This window comes from Bemisia tabaci, chromosome 7 (assembly GCF_918797505.1).
Source record: "Bemisia tabaci chromosome 7, PGI_BMITA_v3".
NCBI lineage: Eukaryota > Metazoa > Arthropoda > Insecta > Hemiptera > Aleyrodidae > Bemisia > Bemisia tabaci.
In genome coordinates, this window is record NC_092799.1 from 11,047,106 (window position 1) to 11,069,411 (window position 22,306).

The 22,306-nt window shown below is 40.7% G+C and overlaps 2 protein-coding genes across 2 annotated transcripts in view; both read left to right on the plus strand.

The window, feature by feature from the left end:
* Nucleotides 1-1,726: 1,726 nt before the first annotated feature.
* On the plus strand, nt 1,727-19,290 carry LOC140225053 (uncharacterized). The gene is made up of 3 exons (XM_072302517.1): nt 1,727-4,151; nt 6,534-6,559; nt 19,077-19,290. The coding sequence occupies exons 1-3, from the start codon at nt 4,080-4,082 to the stop codon at nt 19,288-19,290; spliced, it is 312 nt and encodes a 103-aa protein (XP_072158618.1). The 5' UTR covers nt 1,727-4,079.
* Nucleotides 19,291-21,355: 2,065 nt separating this feature from the next.
* The window catches only part of LOC140224972 (protein O-mannosyl-transferase TMTC1-like), a 326,000-nt gene continuing 325,049 nt past the window's right edge, over nt 21,356-22,306 (plus strand). The window contains exon 1 of the mRNA XM_072302151.1: nt 21,356-21,620. Within this exon, the coding sequence (XP_072158252.1) occupies nt 21,367-21,620 (254 nt within the window). The 5' untranslated portion in view covers nt 21,356-21,366. The remainder of the gene's footprint in view (nt 21,621-22,306) is intronic.

Below are 22,306 nucleotides of genomic sequence, written 5' to 3' on the forward strand. Positions count from 1 at the left end.
TCATGGGAAATAGAATGGGATTGGGCGGGTGGGTTTAGTTTAGGTTGGGCTTAGGTTTAGGTTAAGCTTAGGGTTAGGCAAAGAGAAAATAAGAGCCCGCTTTAAAGAGGGAAAGTTCGTGATCGCCTGGTCTTCCCGCGTTTGTTTTTCAGGCAATCTGACTCCCGACGACCAATTTTGGATTCCTTATGGAAAATAAGATGGGGAATCAAAACCATACATTTCCCCCCGAATTCAGCCGATTTTTCGAGAGAAATATGTCCATGACTGACTTCTCGGGGATTCGGCGTTTCTATTGATGCATTATGATACATTCCACTTTCTCCTGAAAACACCAAAGATCTTGATTTTTGCTGTTATTAGGAAAAAGTTGAATGTATCATACATCAATAGAAACGCCGAATCCTCGAGATGTCAGTCATAGACATCTTTTTCTCGAAAAATCGGCTGAATTCGGGGGAAAATGTTTGTTTCGATTCCTCATGTTATTATCCTTAAGGAATCCAAAATTGGTCCTCGGGAGTCTGATTGGCTAAAAAACAAACGCGGGAAGACCAGGCGATCACGAACTTTCCCCATACAACGCAAGCTCTTATTTTCTCTTTGGGGTTAGGGTTCTCTTAGATTTAGTTGTGAGTTGTGCGTGTGATTGTGTGAGGGTGAGTTCGTGAGCGTGTGATTGTTTGAATCAAACCCATATTTTCTCTTTGATGTTTGGGTTCTTTTAGATTTTGAATCAAACCCATATTTTCTCTTTGATGTTCGGGTTCTCTTAGATTTAGTTGTACGTTGTGAGAGTGAGTGTGGCGTGCGTGCGTGTAGGTGAGGTGAGGTGCGTGCATGTGAGTGAGGGTGAGGGTGAGGGTGCGTGCGTGGGAGTGCGAGTGCGAGTGAGGTTGAGGGTGCGTGAGTGGGTGTGAGTGAGGGAGTGAGGGTGGGTGTGAGTGGGTGAGAGGGTGCATGTGATTGTGTCCTTGTCTTAAGTAGAAGCATGCATCCTTCATTTAACCTCTTCTTCTCTATCTTGTCGTGACCATTTGTGTTCTGTTCGTTCCTTAGTTTACCCTCCTCACCTGCAATCATTTTTTTTTTATCATTTCAAGCACCTCTTTTACTGAGGAAATCTTGAGTGAATAGTAGTGGTTCCGCCGCCAAATTGTCAAATGGACAAACTATCAGGAGGGAACGTCGAAAAATTATGTAGATTTTCGTTTATAACGTTAAGGCGTTTCCAATTTTGGCACAGGTTGATTCCTCATTTTTACTTCTCACGGAAGATAATTTACCTGGAATTGTTCCTTTTTACTTCAGAAGAGGATCCCACTAAGATATTCCGTCAGGTCTGACAACTGCATCGAATTTTGTTCTTCGAAAACAATTTTGATAACTGTTTCTGCGCATCGTCATCAGAGTAGTTCTTTGAGTTTAGTTGAGAGCATGGAGCTAATTTGTTTTTTGCGAAACAAGTTCAGTCAAACCCACTTAAAAATGAGACAGAAATTTTAGAAGACTTGGTAGCTACTTCAACGTTTAGATGAGTCAGAAAATGAGTTCAGATGTATGCTTGTACAATGTACATGCTGTTTATGATAAGCGTGCCGATTCATGAGTCCAGTCGAAAGTAAACATATGAGGAAGACGGAAGTAAACATAATGCGTTTTTTCGTTTGTTATCATTTATTAATTTTTTGTTTTTTTCAAGAGACACGAGAGGAGAATGTAAACGCATTCGACGGAAACTGCAGCAACTAGTGACAAAATTGTGTAATATTCATAATTAGAACACTTTAAAATTCAGATTAATTAGTTAAGTCGAAAGTAGTTCCTAAATTTCATTTTGCAAATGAGCAAAATGAGAAAAGAATTCACAAGGCTTCTGAAGTAAAAACTGGACCGTTCAGTAACGGGCCTTTACTCTATTTACATTCTGAACCCGATTCTGAGCATGTAGTTTCATGAGTTGAGACGACTGCACTTGGTAATGAGACGAAATCAATTATTAGTTGATCCATGAATTAAGCCAATAGTGAGGACCTTTCGTTTTTTAATTTTTCTTTGACGAGAGGAATCGGAGGCGAAAATACGCACAGTGAGTAAATTTCTCGCTACTCCTTATCGAAAGATACTAGCATTCAGGTTTATGAGTTGAGTCTGAAATACTTCTTTAAATTTTATTTTGCTTGTAAGAACAATTTGAGAAGGTCAGATGTTCCTTAAAAAATGGGAAATTTTAACGTTCAATGACTAAAGAATACGCTATACACTATCTAAACCCGATTTTATCAGTGTGCAGATGAATGAGTTGAGCCGATAGCACTTACAATCAGTAGATTATTGAGTTGAGTCAAGAGAACTTAATTTTATGAGTGGAACGGAGAGTATTTTTAGTTTTTTTGTGTTGAGAACAAGTGGAGGAATTTATTTTAATCCGAAAGAGGAGCTATGCCGTGGGTTTCAAGAATCTTCGTCCAATTTTTTTCGTCCAATACATTTCCTCCATGCCGTGCATATAGTGATTGAATTTCTTGCGACTCTTAATAGAAACACACTAGCATTCAAATATATAAATTGAGTGGAAAATATGTTCAGATTTACTTCACTGATGGTGATAGAAATTAGAGAATAGTCCAAGTTTTTCAAATGAAAGTAGCTCCGTTCAGTGATGAAATTTCACGCTATTTATGGTCTTTACTCGATAACAAAAAGCATGTAAATAAATAAGTTGAGCCGACAGCACTTACAATTCTAGTACTTTTTTGAGTTGAGACATGAGTACTGCGGAGATCTATGAGCCAAGCTGAGAGTATCTTTTGCTTTTTTTGTGATGAGAGAAATTGGAGACGAATAATTTGTCACGCGTTTCAAAATCTAGACCCGCTTTTATCCGAATGAAGATGAATTAGTTAGAAGGACAGCACTTACACCTTGAGTTGAGACAAGATAACTTCGGAGATCTATGAATTGAGCCGAGAGCACCTTTTGTTTTTATTTTTTTTTTGTGATGAGAGACATTGGAGATGAAAAATTGTTAATGCGTTTCAAAATCTAGACCCGAATCTTTACCCGATATTATCAGCATGTAATTAAATAAGTTCAGCCGACAGCACTTACAATTCTAGTACTTTTTTGAGTTGAGACATGAGTACTGCGGAGATCTATGAGTCAAGCCGAGAGTAACTTTTGTTTTGTTTGTGATGAGAGAAATTGGAGACGAATAATTTGTCATGCGTTTCAAAATCTAGACCCGCTTTTATCCGAATGTAGATAAATTAGTTGAAACGACAGCACTTACACCTTGAGCTGAGACAAGATAACTTCGGAGATCTATAAGTTGAGTTGAGAGTACCTGTTGTTTTTTTTTTTTTGTCTTTTTATGAAGAGAGACATTGGAGAAGAATAATAATCCGAAGTTAAAAGCTGTGCTTAACATGTAGTAATTTAATTGCTCCGCTGCTCCTCATGGAAATACCTAAGCATTTAGATATATAAATAATTGAGCCGAAAACATTTTTGAAATATTATTTTAGTGGCGAGAGAAATTGGAGAAATGTCTCATTATTCAAATAAAAATCGGACCAGTGACAAAATTATACGTATTTAAAAATATTTTATCCAAATGTAGATGAATTCGTTAAAATGACAGCGCTTAAATTTGATAATGGAAACATTCATTTAAATTTTTTGACGTCAAGCGTCTAGAAATATGTAGCATTAAGTTGACAACAATGCATCTTCGTTAAGACTGTTGAACCACGTGACGAATAATAGTCTCACGAAACATTTTTCGGGAAGTACTCAATATCACTATCGCTGCGTTTGTGTCCACTGACATCAGCAAGAATTTGAAATAAGACTCAATGAAGTGTCAGCGTGTATCCTTTGAGTAAATTGGTCGTTTATACAAAATCATCGATCATTTTCTCTTTTATTTTATTTTATTTGTTTGCTTTGTATAACTACATAAATTGTACACACCTAACATGGGCAGAATTTAAATCAGAACAGTAAATTCGTACATTTTTTGCACCTCACAGTGAACCTGTGCACATTCCCATATCTTTAATATCTCAAATCCTCTCATGGCCAAGTTTTTTAGTTCGTGTTATGAGTGCTTTCAGCGTGGCGTCGGGCAATTGGATAACCCTCTCCTGGTACGTACTTAAAATTATATTTTCAATTTGTTGTTTTTTGATTCGATCAATATTCACTTTCCTCAATCGAATTTCACAGTCTTTGGCTGAAATTTAATTCGAATTCAGCAAGTTAGCGTTGCATAAGTATCAAGGAATCTGTTTGGATAAATGTATTTTAATTTCGTCTTTTGAGTACTTACCTAATGCTGAGATTTATTCCAAAATTCATATTACTTTTAGAATAGAGCTCAATGTTAGGTAAGCGCTACAAAGGCAAAATTAAAATAAACTTAATTAAATATCGGAGAGTGCAAAATTTAAATTAAAAGTTATCAAGAAATTATCTTGAATTGATTTTATTTTCCGTGATATTGACAGTGCGTAGTTGCCGCAATAATGCGGTGATTAACGCGTAATTTCTCTTTTCCCTCTAAACAAAGTCTGGAAAAGTCGTGCATTTCCCACTATACCGAGATGAAAGCGCGTAATTGTCCAGGATTTAAGGAATCCGCCGGGAAAATTGACTTTTCGGGATGTTGAGATTGAATTTGCGTAACTCCTCACTTTTTAAAAGGCGGAAATGAATTCACTGGGGAAAAAAAATACATTGGATCTAGAGTCCAGACTCTTGAGAACATTGACAAGAAAAAATTATCTTGATTCAATCAGATTTTTGCTTAAATCAAAAGGAAATCCGCTCAAATTAAGAGGCTTGGTTCTTGATTTAAGCAAAAATCCGATTGAATGAAGAGTATTTTTTCCTGTCGATGTTTTTAAGAGTCTGGACTCTAGATCCAATGTGGTTTTTTTCCCCAGTGTTGAGTAACTATTCGGACGCCGGAGTGTACATAGTATCACGCGCTATTGTAGGAGAAACTTATGTTTTTGCGTATCTCATATTCCTGACATTCTAACATTAGGCTCGCGTATCTAAAAATCGTGTATCTTTCGCAATATTGAGGTGAGAACAGTGTTTGAAACACACGCTGGCCAAACAGCAATTTACGGTAAGAAATCGCCTTTGGCCGCTAAAAAATGTAACCGCTAAGAAAATCGTTGTTAAACTCCGTTTTTTGGGATTTTTCGGCGCATTCTGCAAGGTGTTATCTGTCGTGTTATCAATTCTTCCCCTCCGTCTTCGTCAAGTATCGTGACGCATCGGGTCTTGTCCTAACATCACTATTCAATAGGGTATTCCTGACTTGATGCATTTCGAAAGGACAATGGACCACTAGACAAGGTACGAATTTAAGCAATCTGATACATGTTTCTTAATCAGAATTTCACGTAGAACACGATTTACACAACGAAAATTACTAAAACCAACTCCTAACGAAGATATTAACGTTTTTATTTCACATTGGTCACGAGGAATTTGAACTGCCCGCTCACAAGAAACTCAAAGCTCTACGTTAGTCAAATTCGCGCACTACAACGGTTTCAGCAAGCTTCTCAATCGAGCAATGTTCATTTTCCACCATGTGTTGTTCAAACTATTAGTAATTTGCTATAGCTGAGCCAAATAGTCAAGATTGAAGTTGAGGATTTTTACATCGCAGAGACTGTCATGTTAAACATTTAGCGCGCGATGTGAATCACGTAGAGCATTGAGTTTTCATGAGCGGGTGGTTTGAATTCACGCATCAAAAATCATTAAATATCTTCGTCAGGGGTTGATTTTGGTAATTTTCGTTGTGCGTATCGTGTTCTACGTGCAATTTTGATAAAGAAACATGTATCAGAATGCTGAAATTCGTACCTTGTCTAGTGGTCCATTTCTCATTTTGGTCCCTAAGAAAAAAAGTTGCAGGCCAGATGGCTGCTAAGACTTCATGCCGAGTTTCAAGCACTACTGGGTGAAAACTGTGCGATCCCATATATTTTTCATCAACCGCTGAGGACTCGCGTGTATGCCGCGAAAATTAGGAGAATTAGCGTAATGTTTGATGTTCTTACACAACTGCTGGAAAATCGCGTGGTTGCCGCCAAATAATTGCGAAGATTAATGTGTAATTTCTCATTTTCTTAAGAAAATCTGTGGAAAAATCGCAAAAATGTCAGTAAAAACAACATATTTAGGCCAGATTTCCTTTTACTTATAAATTCCAGATTTTCGATCAACGTTAGGTGGTGTAACACAGGAAAACGTACCGTTTGAACCGAAGCCAGTATCGAAATTAATTGACGAGACACGAAAATAGCTATCTTGCTGACTGATAAAGAGGGAGACTCCCTGAAGACTCGCCCTTGATTTAAAAAAGATTGAACGGATCTAAAGGGTAGAGATTTACAGGCTACGGTTTTTGACTCGTTATTTCGCTGCAACCCCACCCTCATTTTGTCATTGATCTCATCTTTTCTGCCCTATTTTATCCTTGACTGTTATTTTCTCTGTTCCAGGAGTGCATGTCGCCAGCTGTTAATCGGTATGTATCCATAATATTCATTCTTGCATTTCCAAAATGATGAGTGAATCTCTAACAGCTGTCTGTTCATTTATAAGAAAAATTGTGGCCCTATAGTTAGATGTGGAAACTACGCTTGCAACTATTCGAACTCTGGAGTAGGTATGTGGTATCACGCGAAAATGAAGGCATATCTTGGCTTTTGCCTGTCTCAGATCACTGACGCTTATGAATGCCGTCATGCTTCGGATTATGAACACGTACTCTTTTGTGTTTTTATCAAACCGCTAGGCAAAACTGCGTATTTGCCGCGATAATCAGATGAGAATAGCTTTTATGATTTTACAAAACCGCTGGAACAAGCGTGTCTTTGCGCGATATTCAGATGAAAAACGCGTAACTCTTCACTCCTGTATAAAATACCGTTGGTTAAATCGCGCATTTGCCGCTACCTACAGGAAGGACGCGCAATTTCTCACGTAATCCAAAATTGCTGGAAAAATCTCTTATTTTTCGCGATATTGAGATGAAAAACGCGTAACCTCTCACCGTTTTAAAAAATCGCGCACTTTTTTTACTGTTTAGGATAACTTGAGTTGCAATTTTTTATGAACAACACTGATCATAATAGACAATATTCAAAATCGCCAATATTCAAAATACGGAGTAGGATTTATCGCTCGGAAATGAAGGAAAACCATAGTTTCTCTTTTGTCTCAAATTACTGACGTTCGTGAATGCCGCGATATTCAAGTAAAAAGCGCGTAACTTCTCGCTTCTCTTAAAAAACCGCTGAACTAAACACGTATTTGCCGCAAAATTATGGTGATGCACACGATCCAACGTATTTTGCGATTTCCATCGGTGCGAAATTTTTTTACTAAATCGCTGTGCGATTTCCATCTGTGCGAAAATATGTTTAGAAAAATAACTCAAAAATTCCACCCTGTGACTGGTCATCGGAGACAAGTTGCTAGAGATCACTAGAGTACCTGTATAGCGAGAGTATGGACAGATCGCTTTATGGAGGGCTTAGGGCCCAGAAGTGCAGCCACCCTTCTAACCAACTTCTAACGCACAACATTTCACTGCCAGTCTGCAGATTCCAATTCTAACGAAGATGGCCAAGAATGTACGGATATGTGCGGTCTTCCGCAAAATTGAGTAAATTTATGCAAAAACTAAGTCAAATACGTGCTTTATAAACGACGGTTCGTAACAATAGTATTAGTAAATCGTTCTGGATCATTGAAATTCATAAGTTGGCTGCATTTCTGGGCCCTAACTTTATTCGCAGAAGCATCGGTGAAGGCCTGATGGATTTTCGGAGTTTCACATCTGTCCATTCTCTCGCTATACAGGTACTCTAGAGATCACGACATGCTTTTCCATGTTTTTCATGATTTTCCGACTACTTGCATCGACTACATTATTTATTGCCCGTATTTAGCATTCTTGGAGCGATTTTTCAAAAATTTTCTTACGCGCGAAAATATGCTTGAGAAAGAACACGAAGAGCCATGCACAAAATTGCCTGATTTTCGGCCCTTCAAATTGGGGTCCCTTTGAGGTTGTTTTCATCCGTTGGATGACCCCATACTGCCTATACGTGCACTGAGATCTAAGATTGAATATACGAACCGTTTTCGCGATATTGAGGGAGGGTCAAGAGTCAGGGAATTTGAAGATTTAATTAAATCATGGCGACCCCGTATGTATAGAATATAGACTCAGTGTAAGTCATACGCCGGATTTCACTCTTCCATCTCTAACAGTGTCACAATAGTCACACTTCGTACCAAATGGAGCCTCCAAGAGCAGGAGTTGTTGACGGAACAAGAGACTATGAGCGCGATCCTGTGCTTTCGACGGCTGTGAAGATTCAAGTGATAAGGAAATGATAAGGATTAGCCCCGCGAGCTTTTCGGGTTACCGGGGTGTGCGGGGAGGGGTAGGAGGGGGTGCGATCTCGTATTCCCTTGCTCGGCGCTGCGGACTCCGTGAAAATGTGACGAGTCGGGAATCACGCCTCGCCGGGAGTAACTCAATATCGGCAGACGTTCCCGATTCTTTGTCGGGAATGAGGAGGCGGCGAAAAATGTTTCATTTTGTCGGCCGACAAAATTCAATCGCAGGGATCGGGGACTAGGGCCGGCGGCAGGAGTCCCCCGCCTCGACGGGAGTCGATATCACGCACCAGGGCCCACGCTCGACGTCGCCAGATCTCATCGGAAACCCATAGTTTTTTCCTCATCGGGGAAAATCGCTTTACACTTAGAGAAACGAGTTCGGTTACTAATCTGTGGGCTGATAATTGTACCGCGTTAAGCAGAAAGGGACCAATTCGCATCAGTTATTGCCAAATTTAACTGGAAAATTTAATTTTATACAGGAGTTCGTTTGTGCGGATACCTGTGAAAATTTGAAGGAATTTGCATTGTACTATGCAGGGCATTCACTGAAATTTATTCCTCATCGGGGAAAATCGCTTTATACCTAAAAAAACGAGTTCGATACTGATCTGTGGGCTGATAATTGGACCGCGTTAAGCAGAAAGGAATCAAGCCACAAATTATTGCCAAATTTAACTGGAAAATTTAATTTTATACAAGAGTTTGTTTGTGCGGATGCCTGTGAAAATTTGAGGGAATCTGCTGCGTACTATGCAGGACATTCACTGAAATTTGCACAGAAATCCGCACTACCGTTTTGATGTAAAATTTTAAATTGCCTAGTTAAATTTGGCAATAGCTGTTCAACAGCTTGGTTCCTTTCTGCTTAACGCGATCCATTTTTGACTTATCCATAGAAACGCCTATCTCCAGAGGAAAATGAATGGCACTTATTGTCGCCCTCCTGACTGAAGGACGTAAATAGGTTCTGCAGTAAACCCTGTCGCCCATATAATTTTTTGCTTTTCCGGGCCCATCTCAATGTTTACTCCCCTCTGTCAGCTGGGTGACGATATGTTGATCTTGAAATGGATTACATTTTGCAATAAGGAACCACTATTTCTGGCCCATTTTAGAAACAACGTACACCTTGGTTTCCCTGCACAGGTATGTGCTTTTATGGGAGAGCCACTATTTCTGGCCCATTTTAGAAACAGCATACACCTTGGTTTCCCTGCACAGGTATGTGCTTTTATGGGAGAGCCACAGATAGTGATTTCTTGCTGCCTTGTCATTAAGGTCTGTTTTGAGGCCCTTGTGGCCATGTATATCTTCGTATAAGAGTTTAACTAATAAATAAATAAATAAGACAGTTCGATACTATGAACCAAACTCGAAAGGAACGACCATGAAAAAGTCGCTGCGTTTTGTTCGCTGAACTGGCAACGTTGCCCACGCGGCCCAATCAACGGCGCAAACACCGGCACTCGACTGGCTTATTAACTCCTCTTCTAAAAAGAACAGATTCGATTTAGTGACAGTCGACCGTCCCGAGCCCGGGCTTCTTGAATTTCGAGTTTCTGCCAGAAGGAGAGCTTCCTATTAAAGAGAACGGGGGGGGGGGGGGGGGGAGAGGCTATAATTCGATTTGGCGCCGCACCGCTCCCACGCAGCATTGTCAGACTTTTGAGGGGGCTCCTGGGGTAACTGAATGGCTCAATCAGGAATCAAGTGGTGGGAGCCAGAGGGGACTCGATCGCATCGCAGGTGTTTTCAAGTTTCACCTGGCGAAGAAGCAGTGTCTAGTGGCAGGAAAATCGTAAATACGTTTTTTTACCATTGCCAGATCGGCAAAATTGAGTACGTATATACATAGTATTGCCGTCTCAATCCTTTTACTTAAGAAAAATTGTGTCGCTCTCCAATGGAGATGTTGCATGTGTCAGGAATTTGCGATTTGACTGTTGATTCGTATGTAAAAGTTCGTGAGAAACACGATGGTGCTACTGGTTTTCTCTGAAATCAACTCCCAAGCTCGAAAAAAGCTCTCAAGTTGAGGCCAAAATGGAGGGGATATCCCACCCTACCCTGAGAGTCCACCTCTACATCAAGACGAACTCTCCATGCAAAGATAGGGAGCAAATACATTAGCAGGGTTGCCGTGTTTTCAGTTTTGGAGTCCCCAATTAAAGTGGCAGCCCTGTCAATGTTTTTGCTCCCTCTCTTTGCATGGAGAGTTTGTGTATATGTAGAGGGTGGGATATCCCCTCCATTTTGGCTCAACTCGAGAGCTTTTTTTGAGCTTGGGAGATGATTTCAGAGAAAACCAGTGGCACCATCGTGTTTCTCGCGAACTTTTACGTAAGAATCAACAGTCAAATCGCAAATTCCTCTCACATGTAACATCTCCATTGGTCGGCGACTTTTAGGCTATCATAAATCCCAACGAACTGAAGATTTCTTACAATCTCTCTGAAGAATAGCTCTAGGTTGGTTAAAGTCTACTGTAGGTTCTTATATCATAGATGGCCCGTTTGTGACATCATGGAAGTCTAAAATACGGTAACCAATCAGAGATGAGTTCCGGATGTCTCAACTCGCCTCATGAACCCCTAACACGTTCAGCCCTCGCGCTCCTCGTCCAAAGGCGGGTCCGAAACCGTCTGTCGTGCCAAGAAAGAACACCGTATAAACATTTGAGAGTTGCCAGATTTCCCCCGGTAAAACAATATTTTTGAGGAAAGTTCTGCATATATTTCCTCGAGATTTTCAGATATTTTAGACTAAATAGAGAATTTGCAGGTGTCTGAAATTTGATGAATTTCATGTTTATGTGGAAACTACTGAGTGAGCTGAACACACGGGTACCCTTGATTCATGAATTGGATAGTTATTGGAGAAGATATGACAAAATAATCGGATCTGCTAAAATTCGTGTGTTTGAATAGGAAATGCCGCCAGATGACGTCACTAGGCGGTGCATTTTCTCACTTTGAAATATATTTTTATACTATTTCCCCTGTCAGAAAAAAATTATAAAAAATAATGTGATATTAGCTCTTGAGGCACTTTTTCAGATGAAGCGATAAAAAAATTACATGCAAATTCTCCATTGCGAACAAAATTTTGTTGGAAATGTGAAGAATAATACGCACGATTTCCTCAGTTAATTAGTTGTTCATTGAAGGAAACAAGGCAACGTCTGAAGGCTTTTACGCCGTTCTTCCTCAACACGACAAAACGTGCGGTGCAGATATTCCAATTTGAATTCTTCGGAGTCCGTCGGGCGGTGCAGCGGGCCCGGAATGCTAAAAAAATATCCGCGCGCGCCGCCAAGTCGCAAACAAGAACTCGCCTGGTTTACATCGCCTTCATCGGAGAAACGTATTTTATCTTAATCAGCGATGACAACGGCGACCTCAACGGTCGCCGATTCGCCGCCGAAATTCGCCTACTTCCCATTGTTACAACGGGAGAAACGAGTCTGGCGGTGAAGTTCGGTGGCGGGGCGCGTGTGTGGTCGGGGCTGTCGCGAATAATAAAATCCCCGGCCCCGGCGGAAACTCAATCGGAAGGAATCAGTCGAGCGAGAGGCCACGGCCGTAATTAGAGGCCAGATCCAATCAGGGCACAATCACGGGTCCTTTCTCCGCCGGAGCGTATTTCCTCCCGTTCCAACCCTCGAGCAAACGTCTCCCGCCTAATTATACCCTTTTTCGGCGGGTTTTTTGCGGCTTTCGACGTGGACGATCTCATCGTCTAAAATCGTTGCGCACACTGAAAAAAAAGTTCGGTAAATCCGAACTAGTTAGGATCACATGGAACCACGATTTTGTTCGGTACACACGACCGAATTATTCGGTCTGCTCAGCCGAACTGTTCGGTCCACTGAACCGAACTGGAGGAATTTATTATGGTTTGGTTGCACAAACCGAACAATTCGGTTGTGTGTACTGAACAAAACCTGGTTACATATGATCGTAACCAGTTCGGATTTACCGAATTTTTTTTTCAGTGCACTGTACAATACTGCCGCGCTAAGAAAGAACGCCGTATGAGCCTTCAGACGTTGCTAAGTTTCCTCCGGTAAAGACTGAATTCAAGGGAAAAATTTTGAATATTATTTTCTAAAAATTTCAGACAATTTTTTACGCAATTTAATCTGAAATATCTGAAAATTTCAAGGAAAAATGGGCGTATTTCTGTCAAACGGAACTCAGCGCCATATGGGGAGGAAGGTAGAGGGGAGCTTGGATTGGCGGCGGAACCGGCTCATTCCGTCCTATACTCGCGATGCTTTTCCATGGCGCTTAGTTCCTTTTGACAAAACGCGCTATCCGGCATTCTAAATTCCTCAAAAGGAACTCAAATTGGCGCTTAGTTTCGTTTGGCAGAAACACGTCCAAATATGCATGAATGTTGTCAAAAATACATGTTTTATCAAGAAAAATTTGGCAACTATTGAACGTTCATACGGCATTCTTCCTCGACACTGCCGAATATTTCTGTGGCGGAAAAGTTGCGAAGAGCGCCTTCAAGAGCATCATTTCGACTTGATGACATGCCATCATTATATTATTTGTAAGACTCGAACATTTTACCATAAACTCGACTTGTACGTCAAAAAATACCTTCTGGAACCATATTTTACAAAATCGATCCAACAGGAGCCAATGTAGCATTTTAGGCCACATCCACCATCGTGGATTTTTGAATTTTGGAAATTTGAGTTGAAATTCAAGTTTTCCCATGAAAATACCTTCTGATATCAAATTTCACAAGAATGGACCAAAAAGGTGCCGCACATTGTAGGATCAGTAGAACTCTCCACAGTGGCTAACGATACCAGTCAATTTACGAACGTTAGTGCGCCTTCAATTGTGTGTGATACTGTGCAATACTTCAGTGGCGGAATGGTTGCTTAGGACGCCTTTAAGGGTATCACTTCGTCTTGATGGCAAAAAATCACGATTACCGCTGAAACAATACTCTACCGCGTGTGTAGTTGCTCTTTTTCTCATTGACGGAGTGACGGTAAAGTAAAATTGCATTCGTACCTCCCCTTGCGACGTTGCAAGTTTTTTACTGCCTGTTTTTCGATTGGTATAAAGGTAACATAATATGAACATTTTAAAATTTTTGGTAATTTTTTCGACATAGGATGAGGAATATTCTTTTAATATTTCATTCGAGTGTACTGGTATGCTTTCGTTAAAAAGAGAAAGCGAAGTATGAGTAGAAACTTTTGAACAAGCAAAAGCGAACCCGAAATTTATAGCCCTCGATATGAATTGATCCGAAAAGGAGTTAAAGAAGTGCGTTAGCAAACGAACTGGCAATCTGTGTGAGGACATGATTATAAGCTTTGATTATATATTCCTCTAAATGATCAAATGCGAAAGTATATATATATAAAGTCGCCTTACAACGCACTCTGGCGTTCTACGACACTCAAACGCCACATATGCCTGTCTTCCCAGAGGTTATCGGGCAACTGATACCGCAACATCTCTTCGTCAACGCCCTGCCGCCAACCCTTTACGGGACGTCCCCGTCGCCTCTTCCCAGGTGGTACCCAATCCAAAACTTGTTTGGGCAACCTCTCCTCCGACATTCTTTGCACATGTCCATACCAGCATAACTGCCTGGACATGACGTCGTGCACGATATCTTTCTCAACCTTCATCACCTGGCGAATTCTCTCATTTCGGACACGGTCCCGTCTCGAAATATGAAGAAAAATGAGAAAATAAAAAGTAAAATAATCAAATGATGAATACGTGAATTAATAAACAAGCAGTTTTAACTCAAGAAGATTAAAAATTGCGCTGATATCGAGGTTTCCATTAGCTGAGAGGTAATCGATTTTAAAACTGAACAGATAAAGAATAGATATTTCGATTGCAACATTTTTTTTTATTTCAGAGGCGCCAAGATATAGCATGTTAGGCCACCTCCGCCATCTTGGATGTTTTAATTTTGAAAAGTTGACTGAAAATTCGACTTCAACGTCAAATAATTGCACAAAAATTTGTTTTTAATAATATTAAAAAAATATTTCTCATCATATCTCGGAAAAATTACCGTTGATTTTAAAGTGTTCAAATTGGTTTACACACCGATAAAAGGCAGTGGAAAACGAGTGTTTTTTACTTCACCGACGGTGTTAAGAAAATGTGTACCGCTTACGAGCTAGAGGATTTCAGCGTAAATCGTGATCTCTGCCAGGGCCAGCGCGTCAAAGCGTTTCTGTTGAAGGCACTCTGAGCAACTATTCCACCTCGGAAGCATTGCACAGTATCAGACAAAATTGAAGGCGCATTAACGTTCTTAAATTGACTGGCACCGTTTGGCATTGTGTATAGAAAGTCCTACTGATGCAACGATGTGCGGCTCCTATTCAATCGATTTTTGTGAAAATTGGTGACAGGGATTATTCTTGGTTGTAAAAGTCAAACTTTCGGTTAAATTTTCAAAATTCTTCAATTCACCATGGTAAATGTGGCACAAAATGATATCTCGACTCCTTTTTGATCGATTTTTGTAACACTTGGAACGAGGGGGAATTTTTGACGTAAAAGTAGAATTTCCAGTTAAATTTTCTAAATTCAAATATTTAAGATGGTGGAGGAAACCTAGAATGCTCTCCCGGCGCCTCCGAGGTAATTTTTCAACCTCACATCGAGATATCAATTCTTCATTTGTTCAGTCACAAAATCGAGTATCCAAAATTGTAAATAGAATAAAAATCATACAAGAGGAAAATTGACAACTACCAAATATCCGTGCAACATTCTTCCTTTGAACGGCAGATTTGAATATCATAGAGAATAATTATTCATTTTTACGTCCACTACGGAAATAACCTGCAAGAAAACCCCGCGGGTAAGGATTTAAAACACGACCCAACGCTGTAAACATAGTTTGCACAATTCAAAGAAGCAATCCAATACTGTTTCAACTACTGATTTGATGGGAATCGGATCAATCTTTGCTCGGGCGACAATCAAACCCCGGTTTTCCAGCAAAACGACGTAAACTCTGCTCTTGAGGGAGTCCTGCGAATTATAGAATCACAGGAACTGCAAGACTAACCTTAAAGTTCATGTACACCTATTACGTCAGCAGAGTAACAAAAATTGCATCGACTAGCTGGATGAGAGTCTCCACTGGTAGAGGGGTTGGATAATGGGGATAGGGAGCTCCTGTTATTCCAGGAAATCGTAATGCAAAATCCCGGAGATCGCAGAGAACGAATACGAGACGTAACTTCAATCAACAGGAATGCTCATCTTTTCATTTTTTCTCGCTTGTTTATTCGAAGGTGCCGCGTTTCAAGAGTTCGCGCAATCCAGAAACACCGTATGAACTTTTGAATGTTGCCGAATCTCCCCCGATATACAGGATGCACTGAAAAAAAAATCTCGGTGTATTTACTAAGAAAAGGGTAAAATTACCAAGAATTCAGGGTTCTATTTGATCCCAGTTTTTTCTTGGTAAAATTACCATTTATGGAATTGGTAATTTTACCAAGAAATCTCGATAAATTATTGAACTTTCTCGGTAATTTTACTGGACCTTGGTAAAAACGCCAATATTTTTTATCGACTGTGGTAGAGTTACAGAGAATAAATGGCAAAGTTACCGGGAATTGATTACCAATAAAAGTGGTATTCTTACCTGAAAAAAACAGTAAAAATACAGGTTCTTAGGTAAGCTTTCAGTGTGGCCCAGACCTACCGTACCAGGCCTTTTTTCGGTTAATTTGGGTCGCACGAAGTCCAGGATCGTGGGGATGAATAGGGAATCGACCCCAAGAAATCCGAATTTCATGGTCCCAGAGCCCCCCTAGCGGCCATTGGGGGTTAAAAGAGGGTCCGGTCCGTACTTCAAAAGTCAGGGTTTTTGTCTAAATTTTGAAATTATTTCATCGAAATCAGAACGTACGGAAATGTTTAACTTAAATCGACACTAGGAAGTCCAAAGTCGGCCCATCCGTGTCCAAAACACCGACCCCTGAAGGTGGGGGACAGAGCCCCCTTTCAAAAAAATTCAAGTTCGTTAAATTGACATGGAGACTCGGAAAAAATGGATATTCAAGGGTAATCGACCCCAAGGAATCCAAATTTGAGGGTCTCGTTGTCCTCAGAGACTTTTCTGATGGGGCACAGGGGTAATCTCCACACCGGTTAAATTTGAAAGTTCAGAGTCCCGCTGTGCCCCATCAGAAAAGTCTCTGAGGACAACGGGACCCTCAATTTGGATTCCTTGGGGTCGATTACCCCTGAATACCCATTTTTTCCGAGTCTCCGCGTCAATTTAACGAACTTGAATTTTTTTAAAAGGGGGCTCTGTCCCCCACCTTCAGGGTCGGTATTTTGGTCACGGATGGGCCGATTTTTGATTTCTTGGTGTCGATTTAAGTTTAACATTTCCGTACGTTGTGATTCCGATGAAATAATTTCAAAATTCAGACAAAAACCTGATTTTTGAAGTACGGACCCTCCTTATGCCCCTCAAGGGAAGCCAGGGGGGCTCTGGGACCATGAAATTCGGATTTCTTGGGGTCGATTCCCTATTCATCCCCGCGATCCTGGACTTCGTACGACCCAAATCAACCGAAAAAAGTGCTTGGTACGGTAGGTCTGGGCCACCCTGTATACTGCAAAAATCTAAAAATAATTGACACGCGGTTTTTTTTTTTTTTTATAAAAAATTCGTTGTTTCCGGGAGACGTTTGACAGCGCCTGGATATCCTCACGACGTTTTGCTCTAGCGTAGGAGTGTTGTTCAACAGGGTCGAAAAAATGCACGCGCGAGGGAGCGAGGACGAGGCGAAAGTAGGTTGATTCGAATCGAGTGGGAATACCCTGTTACTGTTTACAACATCCAGGGGGTGGGAACCCTGGAGCGCGGGAAAAAGTGGTATCTCTTCAAGTGCAAATTTGGTGAAATGCACGGCGCGTGGTGGGAAGGGGTGGCGGGGCGGGGGTGTGGTAGGTCGCGGCGTCGCACTTTAGTCCCTAATCCGGATTTATTTTGACGTGGCCGTCATTCACAAATGAAATTTTACCAGTAGCGTGGCGTGAATTGCGATATATCGATTGTTATGCCATTTAAGCCTATGGTAAAGAATCGATAATAAAGGCGTTCGCTGCGAACACCCTGTTCATCGATCCTTTTCCATAGGTTTAAATGACATAACAATCGATACATCGCAAAGCACGCCACGGCACTGAATTTTACCACCGGTGTGTTGAAGTCGTCCCCTTTCCGATACTCCAGCTTCGCTGAAAAAAGATTGGTAGAATTTACCATTTCTTCACGCTGTATTTTACATAGCGTGAATTCACAATCGATTTCGATCAGTATGTACACTGAAAAAAAAAATCTCTTTGTATTTACTAAGAAAAGGGTAAAATTACCAAGAATTCGGGGTTCTATTTGATCCCAGTTTTTTCTTGGTAAATTCACCATTTATGGAATTGGTAATTTCACCGTGAAATTTCGGTAAAATTATTGAACTTTCTCGGTAATTTTACTGGACCTTGGTAAAAACGCCAATATTTTTTATCGGCTATGGTAGAATGACCGAGATGAAATGGCAAAGTTACTGGGAATTGATTACCAATAAAAGTGGTATTCTTACCTGAAAAAAAACAGTAAAAATACCGGTTTTTAGGTAAGCTTACCCGTCTGTCTTGGTAAAATTACCAATAATTGGTATAAAAAAGTGAGATGGTAAAGGTACCAACGGACCTTGGTAAAAACGCAGAGAATTGTTTTTCAGTGTAGTAACATATTTTCGTTCCAATTTGGCTGGCTTTCATTGAACATGGTAAAATGATTGAAAACATAATCGAGCAACAAGCCAAAAAATAAACTAAAACAAATACTATTTCAAACTACATAGAGATGAGAAATAATGAAAAACTTACAGGAAAGGTAAGTAGCTTTCTGCACGTTCTTTATTATTTCTCATCTCTGTGCAGTTTGAAATATTATTTGTTTTAATTTATTTTTTGGCTGCAGCTCATCGATTATTTTTTCAACCATTTTACTATATAGTAACGTTTACCTTTTTTCTGGCAGAATTGACTCTGAATTGACGCTGTGTGAAATACAGCGTGAAGGAATGGTAAAGTCTACGAAACTTTTTTTTCAGTGATTGTATCTTCTGTGAGATCGTGGTTTTCTGAATGCATTTCGGACTCCTAGAATATCATACCTTTAGGGATCACCGAAAAAAAAGTGAAGTTAATTTAACATTCTGGGTGTAAAAAAGGTGTGCGAGAACTTAAAAAAGGTTGAATTACCCGCTACAGAGGTTACTTTAGCAATACCAAGATGTAAAACTAACTGCTGTGATGAGTAATTTAGCATTTTATAAGTTCTCGCACACTTTATTTTACATCCAGAATCTTAAATCAACTTCACTTTTTTTTCGGTGATGGAGAATTTCAACTTCAGCAGCACTTCACTTCTGAGCAGAGGTAAAGTATTTCGATGACCGAAGTGTGAAACCACGTATCTCCGTTTGCGACGTTGCAGATTTCATTATATCCTGATAGTTATTTTATGTTCTGCCTTAGTATTTGTTTAATCACTATCGAACTCATTTGGTGTACTTTTTCATTATGTTACAGGTCTGCACCGGCACTCTTACTGCTATTTTCAGCTCAGGTCAGTGAAGTAAAATTTCAATTACCAAAACTGGTTGCCTTCAAAAGAAACCTTAGGGCACCCCGACCAGAGACAGCATATTTTAGAGACGATATTTACACTGCTATCTTCGGAATAGTGTTAATGTTACTTTTAAAAGTCCACCCTCGGCTTCACCCAATGATGACTCATTACTAAAGAGTCGAGCAACTACTTTGGCAATCTTAACCTTTTTTTGCAAAAACTCGCCCAGCAAAGTGGTCACCTATTCGAGAGTTAGTCATTCATAGTTACGTGAATTCAATTCGATCATCTCCTCAAAAAACTGCTTTTCATTCATCCTTAGGCAAAAAGTAGCGTTGACCTGCTCCAAAGTTAACATTTGCCTCCCCAGATTACAAAACTCATATTCTAAGTTCGAGGTCTAAAGAATATATTTTTCTGATTTGAACGGACCCTCTCACGGTAGGGGTCCCTCCTCGGTAGGGGGCTTACAGAACGTGTCTGATTAAGCGAAAATTCTTTCGTGGGTAAACGATGAATATTTCCAAAAACGGCGTGCGTTATAGGATGGGCAGAGTAGGTGTTGCGTTTGAAGCATACCCACGCTTTTGAAGGCACTTTGTACAGAGTCGACCACAGTCTGCGATGATCCGAACTCCTGGCGTCAGCGTTTATGAACCGTGTCAATATCCAGTGACAGGCCTAGCCTTTTCTTGTGTAAAACTGTTGAACATAAGCTACAGTTATTTGACGAATGATAGTTTATATTTGATTTTATATGATTCAACAGTTTTTGATGAACATTTCAGAGATTTCGTCACAACTAAGAAATTTTTTTTTTGTCGAAATAAGCGTTCATAATGTCTTCAAACTCGGACGCATTCAAATTCCAAAGAACAGCATATAGGTAAATCTAATGTGACTTGAGCCTTGCCATGCATGTATTCTAAAGGATCTCGGGGCTCACATCAGAATGGATATGGTTTCTTTTTGTTTTACGTACATCCAATCGTCGTTACTTTACGTTCTCTCGTCCTCCGAGTTTTCATTCTTTATCACAGTTCGTTGAACCGTTCTGCCGTGCTAAGGAAAAGCGCCTTATGAGCCTTCAGACGTTATTCACCCCTCCATATTTATTTTGTCTGTTTCGTCTATAGGTCTGAAAAACAAGGTGCAAAAAACGGGAAACAAGGCTAAAATACACAATTTAAAAAAACCGAGACGTTTCGACACAAAGCTGATTCATTTTCAGTAGTAGGGCTCGGGCGTTACATCGTTTTTTAAATTTTTAATTTAACTTTTCCGACTGAAAATGACTCAGGTTTGAGTCGAAACGTCACCATTTTTCTAGAGGTGTATTTTAGCCTTGTTTCCCGTTTTTCCTCCTTGTTTTTCTACTGTTACCATTGTCCCGGGCTGCTCTATAAAAAAATTGTATCTATAGCATTGTCCGTCATTTTTAACAATCACCCCGCGGCCCGCAGATCGCAGATATCCTTTTTTAGCGGACAGTAGTACTGCCGTGATAGCGAAGAGAGCCTTAAGTGCAAAAATGAAGTTTTGAGAAAATGGGCTCAGAAGTCTCTGACAAGAACATTTTATTGAAAGAAGCCTCCGTTCTTTGTCAAATTGCCACTAATCGTCCGAAAGACTCCTAGAAATCGTATGGATGATTAAAAATCGACCGATTTTGTTTCCAATACATAAAAAGGGTATTTTTCATTTTCATGCTAGGTTATTGTCAGGCAAAACAGCCGTAAGTCCTATATTCTGCATGCTTTCGTGGTTGCGTTTTGGACGCACAGCAAACACATTTTCAGGTTAGAAATTGGCAAAAGAGGGCGGCACTTTACCGGAAAGCACTGTTTTCATTGGCTCTCATGCACCTGCGGCTGTCTTGAAAAAAACTATGTCATTTTTTGAGCATTTACGGCTTTCTCCTACGTCTCGTTTTCATTAAAGTAGGATGAATTTTGCTATTTTAGCTGTCTCAGTAATTTCATATAAAAGAGTTTTTGAAGAAAACTCGATTTCGAAAATTTTGCACTTACGGCTCTCTTCGCTATCACGGCAGAGTATTCACCCCGCTTTGGATGCAGCGACCTTGGTCAAGGCGGACCCGAGTCACGGACCCCGGTGCGCCGGGCGGGGGCGGGGGGGGGGGGTGTCGGGAGATGCACCGCGGTGCGACGACCCGTCCTGCGCGTCAGCTCGGCGGGTTGCGGGCGGGCTATAAGCGCGGGAGCCGGCGGCGCGGGCGTTCAGTCTACGATGGTGCGTGCGAAAGACGGGGCGCGCGACCTCTGCGCGCTCTTCGGGGTGGTGTTTCTCGCTTCGCTCGGGTGTTACTCCAACTCCCTCCGCGGGGAGTTCGTGCACGACGACTACCCGGCCATCCTCCGGAACCAGGATGTCCTCGGGGGCACCGGGCTCCTCGAGCTCGCCTCCAACGATTTTTGGGGCACGCCGCTCCGGGATGTAAACAGCCACAAGTCCTACCGACCCCTCACCACGCTCACTTTCAGGTAGGCGCCGGATTTTAATCGTAATACGAGGAAGAATCGCATCATCTCGGTCGAGTGGACCGGGTTGCCTCGGTCGGGAAACACCGGGATCACCTGGAAATGCCGGGGAAAATGACGAAAATGTCAGGAAAAATGACGAATGTGTCGGAGAAAAATTGTTAATTCACCTATATTAGCTTTCTATAAAATCGTCCCGGTCGAGTGGACCGGGTTGCCTAAGTCAGGGAATGCCGGGAAAACCTGGAAATGACAGGAAAAATGACGGGAGTGTCAGAGAAAAATTGTAAATTCACCCTTAGCAGCTTTCTAGAATGCGTTTGACGTATAGAACAACAAATTTTATCTGACAAATATTTCAAACTATGTCATTTTCGCCTTATGGCATATCTTCAATTTTCATTTACTCAAATGTGCCAGAGAAATCGGGGAAATGTCGGGGAATATCATTTTCTTAGTTTTGTAGCAATCCTTAGTGGGAAATGTGGGCCAAATTTTTCGTTTACTTTCTGTGAGGGTGCTAAATAAGTTGAGTTCGCAGTGTTTTTACCATAACTTTTTCTAAGTAAAAGAATGGCGAGTTTGCACACAATTGTTATTGCCTCATCTGAGAGCACATAATGAGCCGAGTTTCCAGTACTTTTTATTATTTTTTCTGATATGGGAAATAGTATAAAAATACGTTTAAT

Coding starts and splice junctions, on each gene's coding strand:
- LOC140225053 (XM_072302517.1), top strand. CDS start 4,080: ATGGCCAAGTTTTTTAGTTCGTGTTATGAGTGCTTTCAGCGTGGCGTC. Junction 4,152..6,533: donor AATTGGATAACCCTCTCCTG/GTACGTACTTAA, acceptor TCTCTGTTCCAG/GAGTGCATGTCGCCAGCTGT. Junction 6,560..19,076: donor ATGTCGCCAGCTGTTAATCG/GTATGTATCCAT, acceptor ATTATGTTACAG/GTCTGCACCGGCACTCTTAC.